At 38.9% G+C, this 13,661-nt stretch overlaps 1 protein-coding gene across 1 annotated transcript; it reads right to left on the bottom strand.

Annotated features, from left to right (window-relative positions):
• Positions 1-1,543: 1,543 nt before the first annotated feature.
• LOC145781275 (alpha-(1,6)-fucosyltransferase-like) lies at positions 1,544-11,080 on the bottom strand. The gene is made up of 10 exons (XM_082593052.1): positions 11,022-11,080; positions 9,654-9,724; positions 9,176-9,335; positions 8,450-8,558; positions 6,967-7,213; positions 5,988-6,104; positions 4,577-4,718; positions 3,106-3,303; positions 1,897-2,047; positions 1,544-1,639 (listed from the first exon to the last, which is right to left on the bottom strand). Exons 1-10 carry the CDS (start codon positions 11,078-11,080, stop codon positions 1,544-1,546), a joined length of 1,350 nt encoding a protein of 449 aa, XP_082449178.1.
• Between the last annotated feature and the right edge of the window lie 2,581 nt (positions 11,081-13,661).

Here is a 13,661-nt window from a genome sequence, read left to right on the forward strand (position 1 = left end):
AGGAAGAAGGCTTTAAAACAATCTGAATTTCGAGGAACTTGTGTTAATGAGGTAATGTTTTCGCGTCCTGATTTGTTAAATCCTCTGGCAGATCTCTTGGCTGGATTTTGGCTGAGTAGATTTGGTTTCGTGGCCGATATGACCAAGTACTTTTTTCACATTTTGGCCGCTTCAATACGTAAGCCTAATTTTATTGAACTGCTTACGTACACAGGTAGTGCCGTTCGGATCGTGAACGAACGCCCTTTGGTACCTTTGAGTGACGACCCTAGGGATTTTACTGTCATCACCCCTGCCTCACTTTTGACCCCATACTTAGACCCATACTGTGCTGTTGGGCAACCACATGATCGTGACCAATTAAGAAGGGATTATCGGTTCAATTTGTCACTTTCTCAGCAGTTTTGGAGTAAATGGATCGATTTTTACTTGCCAGGTCTTCAGGGCCGGAAAAAATGGCTAAAAATGGCCGAGAATTTGGAGCCTGGTCAACTTGTAGTGGTAGGTTCTCTCCAAGACATTGGTAAACGTGGGAAGTATCAACTTGGGAGGGTGCATGAGGTAGTTCCACAAATTAGGAAAGGGAAGCCTGTGGTTCGTAGAGCCAAAGTTGCCGTCTGCAACTATGATGAGAGTACGGGGAAAGTGAAAGTAGACTACGTGTTGAGGGATATTTCGTGCCTCGCCCCCGTAAAGAACACCTAAGTGTTATGGTTTGAGCCTGGTTTTGTCTGCGGTGGCCGACCCTTGTCTGAGCCCAGAACAGTCGGTTATTATCGCAACCATGGTATATAGCGTCATTTTTTGCGTGTACCTAATACCTATGGTACCAATTTCATGTATCATCGTGTTTTTTCCGTATTGTTGTTCATTCTTTGCATGCCCTTTGTATTTGCGTATTAACTTAAACGTGAGTGATTCAAACAATTTGTGTATCATGTGTTTTTATTCATTGGCTCACGATTGTCCTTCAATTCTTTTTTAGTTATGCCATGTTAGACTGTCATAACTAGGGGCCGCTATGTTACGGCCAATCTCTGTACAAATCAAACGTCATATAAAACCGTTCAAGTCTACTGAATATTACGTCATGGAAGTTGCTAGAAAATGTGCCAAAATTGCACCAGCGTTCATAAGAATTGTGTCAAACCTGTCAGACCTGTTTGGGCCTGTTTAAACAGGAAATATTACATCAGCTTTAAACACCTGTTGGAATGACTTCATAATTGTCTTTCATTATTGCGTCACAGTACTGCATACGTGAATTTGAGATATTGCTATCTATTCTGGTCATTCGTAAAATGATTGTTTGAAAGTTGGCCGCACATTTAACTGTTGGCTTAGTGCTTGCTAGCTGGACAAAAGTTCCGTCTTTTATCCAAGTAATTTGTATTGTAGTGACAGTTTTTAGGTGTACGGCGTTGCACCAGTCATTTCGATAGCCTCGGGCTAATTTTACTGGAATACACTTTGAATAGACGTTTCGAAAGTGTGTTTATTTTTGGGTCATTGCATGCAGACGAACGGATTTGGGAATCTTACGTTACAATTTTCCCACGAAGAGATTATGGTTTACCGCTGTGACCACATGGGTCCTCTCGCCGTTGGCTTGCATTAGTTCGTATACCAAGCGCCCAAACTAAATAAAAAAGACACTGTTAACACACCTACAAAAGTATTGGAATAATAGCAAATGGATATGCTCACCTTTACAATAAACATTATTGAGATTGCAATAGATTGAGTTCCCAGACAGAAAATCCGTCATTTTTGCATTGATTCAACGTCTGCAGATGTTGCAGAAGTTGAATCAATGTGACAGCAGATGCCCCCTTTACCCACATTAGTTATGCCACGATGTACATTGTATGAAAAAACAACACATAGGCTACTTACATTGGATGAAAAAGTTCCTACAAAGTAGTCAGACTGCGACAAAACAGTAAAGTCAATGGCAGCTCCCATAAGCGCACCTTTCCAATAGCGGAAGAGAGAGGAGTGTTGCTGTTTTAACAACGGTTCATGCAGGAATACGTAATCAGGATAGCTTTGTATACAGGTAAGTGTAATTTAGAAAATGCAATGTTAAAATACTTATTTTAATATAGTATATCTTCAAACAAAACCTGTGTATAATTCAAAGGACGCTTTTTTGAATTACTAATCACAGTCTATAACTATGGCGAGGATGCAAACATTTAAACTGGAGAATACTGCATTTTCATCGTTTATAATTTTTATCAGTTTTTTTTTAAAGATGTTTTTTTATTTTAGTGAAGGAAGGGTCTTGCTTAAATTTTCTTAGTGACCATACTTGTTTGTTTTGTATTGGACAAGTCATACTCTTATGTTGCCCATTCATACAAAATATTAGTTGGCATAAATCACAAAGTAGCCTACTCTATATAGGCTATAGGTTGACGGTACAAAAATGCATAGCCCCTGTTCTAACTCAGTTGGTTAAACGTCAGATTGTGTGCACGAAGAAAGCTCAACATCAAGCGACAGTGGTTCGATTCTCGGGGTGTCCATTTGAGAAACGCAGTTTAGCAGTCTTGCTTTCCATTCAGTGGCATCTAGTGGATGGAATAATTTACAGACAACAACAAACGGAAACTTTACTCTATCAATCTCGGTAACCAGGCCTGCGCCAGTGGTTCAAAGCCTCTACAAGTATGCGAAAGTGCCAGGAATAAGGTCTTAAAGAAGCTTTCCCAGTTCGAGGATAAAGAACCCACAATCAATCAATAAAAGTTTGACATTAATTGGTTTCCTACTTTCGCTTTCTAATCATGCAATCCTGGTTCGACTCCCGGCTTATGCTGGTTGTTGACAAACACTGCTCACCTCTACCCAGAATGTAATAAATTGGGTGGGCGTAGTTGCTGAAGTAAAGGCGGCCCTACTCTCCTTAGTGTCGAAGGCTTAGTATAATGAGAACCTCATCTTCTCATCCCCCGATGCTTGGATTCAAGTATGGGACTCACCTTTACCTTTACGTAAAGACTCAAGGGAAAATTCAACATCAATTATATTAGCCTAGGCCTACTGTGAATTGCTACAAATATTAAATATTACGGCATCTCAATTACGTCAATTACTTACTTTTTGATGAGTTCAGTGACCACAGTTGGATCATCTGTGGCGACATAAACTCTCTTTGTAGTCTTGCGGTTTGCCTTCATGACGTATCTATCGTACCAGTTGCTGACGTGCTTCATATACTCATCGACGTCATGGTAATCGTTTTCCGTTATTTTATCTGTTCTTCTAACGTGGATTCTGCAAATTTCGAGAACAAGGCTACAGGAACGTAAACGTTTCAATTAACCCGATCATGTTGATTCTATTTGAACAATCGCTCATGAAGATGACTGGAGATTAGCAAAAGAACGCAGAAGAACTTGGGTTAAGTGCGAAACACTGGACGAACCACACGTGGAGCACGGAGTGGCAAAACCACACCTCCACGCTCCGTGACTTCATACCCGATACCGATCCCCGTCCAAGGGGATGTCACTCGCAAGGCTTGCGTGGGTCAGGCTTAACCGCCTTTGAACTGGTGTCGGCCGCTTTCGCTCGGACATGCAAAAGTGGGGCCTAGCTCCTCCATCAGAATGCGAGTGTGGCGCCACAGAACAGACCATGTCATCCACCACAGCCTAACCCACCGGCCTCCACACGGTGCTCATGGACTGAGGGTCCTGGACGACGAGACTGCTGTGGCTGATGGCTTCCTGCTCTTCAACCTAGCCTGGAAAGACGTACTCATACGCCGACCACGAGCAAAAGCTGGTTGAAAATGTTGTTTTCAGATTTTAAAAACAAAAAAATCTTCAAGATTTACATTTAAGGTGACGGGAAGGTAAGATGGTTTTCACTTTCCACAAGCTCGTAGTGGAACGAGTCTGAGGCAGACGCTCTCACCATTTATCCATCGTTAGTAGGTGAACGGATGCTGACGTCTATACGTTTATTTATTGTTGTGTTGTGTTGAATTGCTTACAATGATTCTTTCAGAATATTGCACAATTTACCTCGTTATGTCAGTGCCCGTGAATATCAAGTAGCCTAATGAATAATATAACAACGTTTGATGCTTTATTGATAAAAAACATGGTTTCGTTTATCAACCGTTGACATTCACTCCTCAAATCGCCTTATATCAGATCTGATGTCATCTGATTGTTTTTATCTTCTGAATACTTTCAACTCTTCCAACGTTAGTAGGTGAATGAGTGATGACGTCTATACTTTTAGTATCTCATAATTGTCGAAGTTTTTCCTAATACCACGAAGGGCTGCTTAAGAGCAGCAGCTGCTAGACATGTTATTAAAAGTCTTGTATTTTCAATGGTTGTAGAACCAACATCTTTTGAAGATTCTTGCAGGCTTTTTATCACTCGGGTGCGAAATGATGATCTTTTATCAATAAGTACAACAACATCACACACAGCGAATTGCGTTCGGACAACAAGGAGGACTCCTTCAAAAACTAGGCAGCTGATTCCATTTCAAGACGGCGTCAATTTTAATCTTGGGAATTGCTCAAAAAACAAGCAGCACAGCCACTCACCCAACAACAGGATGGGTGAAATCAATGGCGTCTTTAATATTTTTTATCATCTCAACTGCATGAGGCTCCAATCGTGTCAAATACTTCATAATTTGACCGATCCACCAAACCTCCGGGTCGCTATGACAACGTTCAATCCGCTCTGGAAAATGATTTTATGAAAAGTTACCACATTCTTCTGATGGAAGTCTTGTTTGAAGCATTCAAGTGAATATATTTGCTTCGAGATTGTGGCAATTGTTACAACAGAATGTGCTTAACTGCTCATATATCAAAGAGCCCAAGATGTAGAAAATGAAATGTTTTGCCACCTTTTCCTTTTGTTAGTTTTGTTACTGTATTTCTTTTTCACAATATCATTTCTTTTGCATTCTGACAAAGAAAAATAAATTGAATTGAATTGAATTGAACATGCTCAGCAAATGCTTCAAAAACTAAACTGTTTTTATTTTCAATGTACCGTATCAAAGAAGTGAAAATGTCAAGTGATGTGCAGATTGAATTACCTGGTTGCTGGAAAAGCTTGGCAATATTGACTTTAAATCATAACACCCATGTTTTAATTCCATCCAGGTAGTCCAAAAACTCTGTTCATCAGTAGCGTAGTCAGATGAGAGGTTGTGAGCTTGAAACCACCCCCTTGTTTATAACGTGTGTGACGTCACAATAATTATATCAATGATGAATAGAAAGTAGCATTAACAATATTATAATATTGTTTACAATGACCTCAGTATCGTGATGTCACACTCATCTCAAAAAGGAATGAAAATTCATTCTCCTCTGGCCATGCTACTGATGTTCATCAAGACTCAAAATATGCCAAATGTTCTAGAGTCTAGACTAGAGTCTAGGCTGCTCGATATATATTCAGAAGCTGCAAGGAAAGAGATAAAAAAAGACAACTAACAACCTTAATTACTGTTATATAATTGATGAAGTGTAAACACTGCCATGGAAACTTAATAACTACATTATTCCAAAAACAGCAAAAAAAAATCTTCAGATAAGGCCATAGAGAGGACACTTTGAGTTCGGTACCAATGTGATCGTGGCGCCCCGAATTTTCACTTTCAGGAAATGAATTACATCCAACAAATACGAGGTGGTTTCTTTAAGTTTCACTTAGAAAGGTTGTGGACCGTTAACCTCATCCGGGCCCAGGTCAAAAGCATTTCTTGGACACCCCTGTCAACCCTACTGCTGCAGATCATTTGATGTTGGATTGTTCATGAACTGTACTACCGGGGTTGCCACATAAGACACCAACACGGAGACACTTTTAAAATTGGCTTAAAAAGCACCAACTGGATGTATCAAACTGCAATAAGAAACTAGTTTTGTACTTTGAAACATTGCTGATTGTGGAAGTCTATTTTTGTCTTCATTAAAAAATCGCTTTAGCACTTACCCAATATCCCTTGTGGAACAGTGAAGCCAGTAAATTGCGTATGGCGATCGAAAGCGCCGGTTATTGTGTGTTTCACAATTGGAACGCTGTATGGCGTTGGGTTCATGGAGTTTTCTCCTAAGAAAGAGTTATTGATGACCCAGTACTGATGTTTGTTTCGTAATGATGACGTAATAAAATCTTGCCTTCCCAACTATAAGGTCAAGTAAATTCGTTTTGTTTCAAATACTAATTTTTACGCTAAGAATTTGTAGATTACATAATATCACGTCCAATGAGCGTCGACTTGACACCTTTTGTACAACATAGGCTACAGCTGTATAACTTTTGCAAAACACCAAGACATGCCTGATGGTGGACAGTAGGCTAACATTGGCTTCTCTGCCTTCCGTTTACTTAATTTAAACCTCCACCCATCAGGAGTAAGCCTTGATGTGACAAAAAGTTTAAAAAAAATGTTTACTTTTAATCCAAAGAGTTTTGAGGTGCACATTATTATTATTTATTTGTATCAGACAAGAATATCCATATTCAAATCACACAAAAAAAGAAAAATACAAAAATAAAAGGCATAGACTGCAATAGTAGACTATCTATTCAGCTGTAGTATCATTTCAGTGCAAAAGTGGGTTATTTAAAATGAAATTATAAGCTCATTTTGTTCATGTAACCAACCAGTAAGAGTAAGATTTAACGTTAGCAAACGATGACTGTTGATATTTTTGTGCTATGGCAGCCACCAAGGCTACGTAACTACATGCGTAGTCTTATTGAAATGACGACGATAATTCGATTTACGATATCAGTCAGGCGTCATCAGGAAGGCAACAATAGAGTTTGACAACGATTGGCATCTTACAACAGAAGAAAAAACATATTTCCGAACTAATGCTACTGCATCAAATGCAGCAATGTTACACAAGACTTGATGTTCACGGACATTGTAATGTTTGGGCTAATTGTGAATAATTCAAAATACCTTGCCATTCGGTGATGGACGAAAGGTCAAAGTTTGAGAAGTCATCAGCGGGACAAGTCCGACTGACCGGTTGAAAGATGGTCTTCATATCGATATAGTTGGATGATGAATAATCAAGGATCATTGTTCGATTCGTGCCGAGCGCGATGAACAAACACGTTGCATAGTGATGGAACAAACAACCCATACCTCTACGTATCGGCATCAAGCAAATTAACTTTCTTGCAACTTGGCAGCGCTTGGGATTCTAGAAACACAAAACTCAACTTTATGACCCACAAGTTGCGAAATTATAACTTATAAAAATAGCAAACTTTTTTCTGTCACTGAAGATATAAAGAGTAAAGGCGAAACAATTGGCTTCTTTCTGCAGTTAGCAGTTAGCAACGCCTTGTGAGGCATTTTCTGTCAAATAAAGAGTTTTAAAGTCATATAATTTTTATAGTAAGTAGAGCAACATGTGCTTCAGAAGTTTCAGATCTTTTTTTGTTTTCATTTGTTTTGTTTTTTCTACTTCTGCATGTTTAGTTTCTAATCTAAGACCTACACAGTACACTCCTCTTGTGGGTCTGTGAAAGTGCCAAAAGGGGCTGTGAATGCAGTGACTTGGGCTGGATAATTGTTCAAAAAGACCATATCTACATAAAGTTTTGGAAGCACTACCGGTCTGGGAAAAGCAACAACCAGTAACCGACATTTTAAACTAACATTATTAGACAACAATAGCAGTGAAGACTATAAAAGTTGTCTCAAACGATAAACAATTTTATTTGTAACAATATAAAAAATAAAACAAAAATTTGAAGCGAAAAATAATTTCGTAATTTTTAATTTTAGGAATCGCGGTTTTAAAAAAGATTTAAATCTCACGATTTCAGAATCTTTTGCTTTAATGTTCTAAAATTAAAAATCTAATGAAGCTATCCAACAGGCATTAAATTCAAAAACAGGAAAAACAATTTTCTGGCGGAAAAGTAAGTTGAAACAATCACATGGCGGTGCAAGTGATGATAATATTATTATTATTTATTTGTGTCAGACAAAGCTGTCCATATCCCAAACAAAACAACGAAATAATACACTAACTGCAAATGCACAAAGGTCACAGAGAAAGAGAGCCACTTTGGAAGTCGTCAGTTGAAGAGCTCACTAAATATATACTGTTACAAATTTAAATACAATGAGCGTTGGAAGAGTTGAAATCTACATTTTCATGAGTTTTGCAATTTGTATATTTAGTTGAAACCATCGTGGTTATATTGCGTGATTACCTCCGTGGACAGTCCAGTCGTGTCTGACAAAATACTGGAATAAATGTAGGCTAGATAATTATCGGTAATAATACTTTGTGATAGTTTAGCTTATTTTTCACAAAAAGAATCAACAAAAGCTTTCATATTAGCGAAAAACTGACCAGTATTGATTTTATAGAATTAACATGAACAAAGAATATTGTGTAATAGTAATCTTCGTCTCATCATACTTGCAATTCAACTATCCTTTTCATGACAAGCTGTTGAAGGGTTTCCAATTCATTTTCATGTTTTCTTTTATCATTTTCTATAAGAACATCAAGTTCATTCAGAAGAGAGCTGCAACAATTAGAATGAGATCATAATGCGTCATGCGTCATAGCGCTGTATGATCTTACTGTTTGTGCACAAAGTCGGGCGGTTAACCGTCTAAGCTTATCGGAGCGGACAAGCCTGAATATTTTAGGTCTACGCCAAGTACAGTAGAGAAAATATAGTTGCAAATGTAAAATTAAATCAGTGGACCCTTCAAAAGACTCTTATTGAAATAGAATTTGTGTTGGAATGAATATTCTATTAAAATAAGAACTGTATTTGAAAAGGAATTTTCTAAACATCCCATCAAGAGCGAAACAGTGTTGTTGTATAGTTAGTAGGCTATCGAAATTTGCTTTTGCTCTGCTTATTGTTTAGCATTGGACACTCCTTTTGCAGCCTAGTTTTTTTTCATGGGAATAGAAAAATTGACTAGTTAGAAATAGAAAACGAGGATTAGAGCTTTCCAAAAACTTTCCAAAATCCTATATCTTGGTACAAGCGATAATAACATACCCTACAGTGCTGACGTGTCAAAGCGTATCTCATCAAAGCTTCAGGAGGATATCATCAAAACATCTCATCAAAACGTTCCTCTAGGGGGATATCATGCATAAACTGCACCAGCATCGTGCACTTACGTTTGAAGTAGATTGGCATGTTGCAATTTTGTTTTTATGACATCTTCGTCTACATGACCGCTTTTAATTACGTCATCGAAGATTCCTTTGTTGACGCCATCAAGCTGTATTATTTCGTCATAAATTGTCTCCAATCGTCTCGCATAAGACATTGGTGTTTCTGCAATTGGCAAAAGCGTTTGTTGTACTGCGTGATAGAGCATGTTGCTGCAAAGTGCTGTAACTGGCTATTGGTAAGATAACTTACTTAAAGGGCAAGAGTAGCGAATAGGACACTCGCATTCTAACCATGAGACCCTGGTTCGACTCCCGCATGAGCTGGTTGTTGAAAATCGCCGATTATGAGAAAAGCGGTTGAGAAGAAAGGAACTGGCCAGTGGCCACCCTAATTTCGTTAGTGCTGTAGGCTTAGTAGGCCACAATAAGAACTTTATCTTTACAATCTCCGACGCCAACTGAGTGTAAGGCCATATCTTACTTAAGGCTGCTACTGCGTCTTTGGCAATGGAGTGGCTTGCAATCTGAGGAACCCCGCCATAATCCAAGTCACTGGATGAATAAAAATTGGAAATAGATAAATATGATTACTGGACTGGCACAAACAACATTCCAAAGATACAGTATATTTTCTAAGTAACTTCTAGACTCTAGAGTTTATTACAGCTGAAATTTAGCTCTGCCAACAGATATACTAAATAAACCTAACATCGATCGTGATAATGCAATCAATTCACGGCCCTATCATGTAGTCAGGAATCACAATATTTATCTAAGTATTGCTGAATGCGAAGTAAAAAGAAATAAAAATACGCCGCGACTATGATAAGGAAAATATTTTTCATCTCTACTAAACTTTGAAGCGAACAATGTAAAGAAAGAGCTTTCAGAGTAATGTTGATTGATTGAATCTTTATCCTCGGACTGGGAAAGCTTCTTGCAGAGCTTAATTCTCGCAGTTTCGCATACTTGTAGAGGCTTTGAACCATTGACGCAGGCCCGTCACCGAGATTGACAGAGTGAAGTTTCCGATTGTTGAAGTCTTGTTGCCTGGAATTATTCCATCCATTAGATGCCGCTGAATGGAGAGCAGTCCTTAACGTGCGTTGCTCAAGCGCACATCCCGAGAGTCGAACCAGCGCCGCTTGATCTTGAAGCATCTTCGTTCCAGAAGTGACGCGCTAACCAACTGAGCTATCGGGGTTGCACCACACCAGCACATTTGTTTCCAATTGTTCAGAAGATACAAAGCTGCTGATGAGGAAGCCAAACCGATCATTAAAATAATTTTCCAACAACTTGTTTGATACGTTAGGAGGTTTTGTTTGCGATGCACGTTTCAATTGCAATAGAATTGTGCTGACTAACAACAAGTTTAATGCTGGTAATAACGCTCATATAACGTCATTGCACTTAATAACAACGTAGGCCTAAATAACTTTTTAACCTTAATAATAGGCTATAATGTTCAGTAAAATAGAATGCTTTCAAACGAGTTTTTATTTAGTTAAATTTAATTTCCTGCTTCCTGCTCAGGGCCGGATTAAGGCGGGGGCTGATGGGGCTGCAGCCCCAGGCCCACCAAGAAAATAGGCCCACCGATAACAACTTACTAAGAGTAACTGACATGCTTATTGTCATGATCTAAAGAATAAAGGACGAGAATCATACAACGAATATGCTAACTGTGTAAACCAGTGGTTCTTAGCCAGGGGCATGCCTCCCCAGGGCGCGTCAGCTAATTTCCAAGGGAGGTGCGAGACCTAACCGTTAATTTAATTGAGTTATGGTCGTGCATAATAGAACGGTTTCATAAAACTAGTCGGGCACTGCAGGATGGCAAAACTACTTTGAATAAGGCAACAAATTTTCTGAAGACACATCACTTGATCCATCGAGCAGATTCATAGTTAACTCACATTTGCCAAACATTGCCCAAATTATTTTGTGTATGAAATCCCGAATTGCAGCATACGATCGTCTTAAAATAATATTGTCGTTTCTGGCGGAATTAAACACCATGTCTAACTGAAACATTGAAGAGAGTGCAAAAACATTGCTTCACAATTATCCAGATGATCTAAATTCTAGAATAATCACTGCTTGGAGAGATGATTCATTTTTCTTCACTGCTAAAACAACACCATTTTAACAGCGAATGCAGGAAAGACACTCCAATGTTTAGATTTATCAATGAAAATGAGTTTATGTATGCATTTCCTAACGTATCTGTTGTAGCCTACTAAGAATGTATCTGTGTCTGATGATTTCTAATTGTTCAGGTGAGCGCTTATTTTCAGTGCTTAAAAGAGTAAAGAATTAACTGCGTTCATCCATTGGGCCAGAAAAGGTTGCATTCCTTAGCTCTACTCTGCATTGAAAACAAAATTTTGGAAAAAAATAGACACCCATGATGTTATTACCAGCTTTGCTTTGTTTAAATCCAGAAAACATGTCATTTGAATGTGTTCAATAAATAAATACTGTAGTTCGGGTATAGTTTTTGTTATTTCATTTTAATTGTGATTGGTACAGTAAGGAGAATGAACAGTGTTGTACGCGTCAATGAAATAAATTGACGGCGTCAGCGCGAATTGCCTAAAAACTTTACGCGTAAAGTATTGCGTAAGCTCTTAAAGAAATTGACGGCGTCAGCGCTAATTTCTAGCGCTATTTTAGCCAGGGTCTCACAAAACGGAAGTATTGCAACCAAGTTTAAGCTAACAATGGCTGTAAATAAAGAGCAGGTTTTATGTTTTGAGACTGTATTGTAATTAGCTGCTTAGCTTATTAGTTATTTACTTGTAGAAACACAAGCATTTCAAAACGTTTGTCTGACAATCTGCTGCGTTTGGGACGCATGATGTCCTTTCCAAGTGAAAACATGCGTTCCACAGTAGCGCTTAATGGTATTGTACGTGTGTTGTATTTCAAGAACAAGTGTTGAAAGCGTTTACTCGGAAAGGGATCACTGTTCCAAGCGTGCTGTGATGGTTTAGCACAGGGGTGGGGAACCTGCGGCCCGCGGGCCGAATGCGGCCAGCGTGACTGTTTCATGTGGCCCGCGTCAAAATTTCTTTACCCAAAATATATTGAAACAACAGCTCAAAAAAGAGTAGGCTCTACATTCTCGGTATATTGCGAATGGCCTGTGACTAGTTAATCCATCGGCTTCGCTCCAGACTGACTGATAAAAACGTGGAGATGCAGATAAGAGTTGCAACATCTTCTGTGTCAGCAGACATCACACGACTCACCAAAAATAAAAACTTTCAGCCATCCCACTGGCTGTGAAAGTGAAATAAATCATTGTCTACTTCGCTGCATTTTTTATCTGTAAATAAAATTTCGAATTTTTTAGTGGCCCGCCTGTATTATTTCTCATTTTATGTGGCCCGCAATACTAAAAAGGTTTCCCACCCCTGGTTTAGCATATATAAATCTTTTAACGCGGTCCACTGCACCAACATCGCTGTTTTCAAGGGTATAGAGCTCTTAAAATAATGTATCTTCAACCTCCGCGATGACATTCATTGATTTTCCTCTTTCTCTCTTTGATCCCTCGTTCTCGATACTGCTCACGATATGAGTGATCACTATTTGGGGAACTTCTTCCGCTTGTATATTCCAGGTAGCCATTCCAACCAACGCGAAAACGGGTAATTCGGATGAGTCGCAATGGCCAAAATACATCGTGAAACTCTGATTGTGAAACGATATTTTCCACGAAAACAAAAAATGACACATAGCGCTTGACGCTTAAAATCGGCCAAATAGTTGACGACGCTATCACTTCCGTCAACTAAAAAATAAATTGACGGCGCTAGCCTCAGCGTCAACAAAAAGTTGACGCCGTCAACGTACAACACTGGGAATGAAATATAATATAGGCCTCAGATTACCATATAGCCCCAGGTCCATCAAAACCTTAATCCGGCCCTGTTCCTGCTGCATACAAATAGCCAAACTACTACACTAGAAACAGTTTGAAAGCCATGAGTTGGAAATATCTAGCACTCAAATTGAAAGTGGGCACGACCTCTATTCGGTTTATAACTGTTTTGATTAGCATTTGTCATCTCATGCAGTAGATGTGATAGCCTATATGGAATACTTTATATTTTGTTTCCTGCAATGTAGCCTACACATTACCTTATCCTTGACAGTGCATACCAAACGACTGACGTCATAATGGCAATGACCAAACTAAATAATCGGAAGACCAACATCCGATTCATTTCATAAACTACTTGGTCCAGAACATTCGTATTCCTACAATCAATCCTTTGAGACCCTGTGTTAGGAGCGCATTCACTGCTATTTGGTAATGAAGAAGAATAAAACACCTATGACAAAATAAACGGTTAACTACGTAATAAAGCATGCGCATGTCATCGTTTGAGCCTCCGCGACCGGGAGTTTACCTTTTTATCACCCTAGGATACGGAGGTCACACTCGAAAAGTTATGAATTAGAGGTGAGAAACTTT

This window comes from Aplidium turbinatum, chromosome 12 (assembly GCF_918807975.1).
Source record: "Aplidium turbinatum chromosome 12, kaAplTurb1.1, whole genome shotgun sequence".
Lineage (NCBI taxonomy): Eukaryota > Metazoa > Chordata > Ascidiacea > Aplousobranchia > Polyclinidae > Aplidium > Aplidium turbinatum.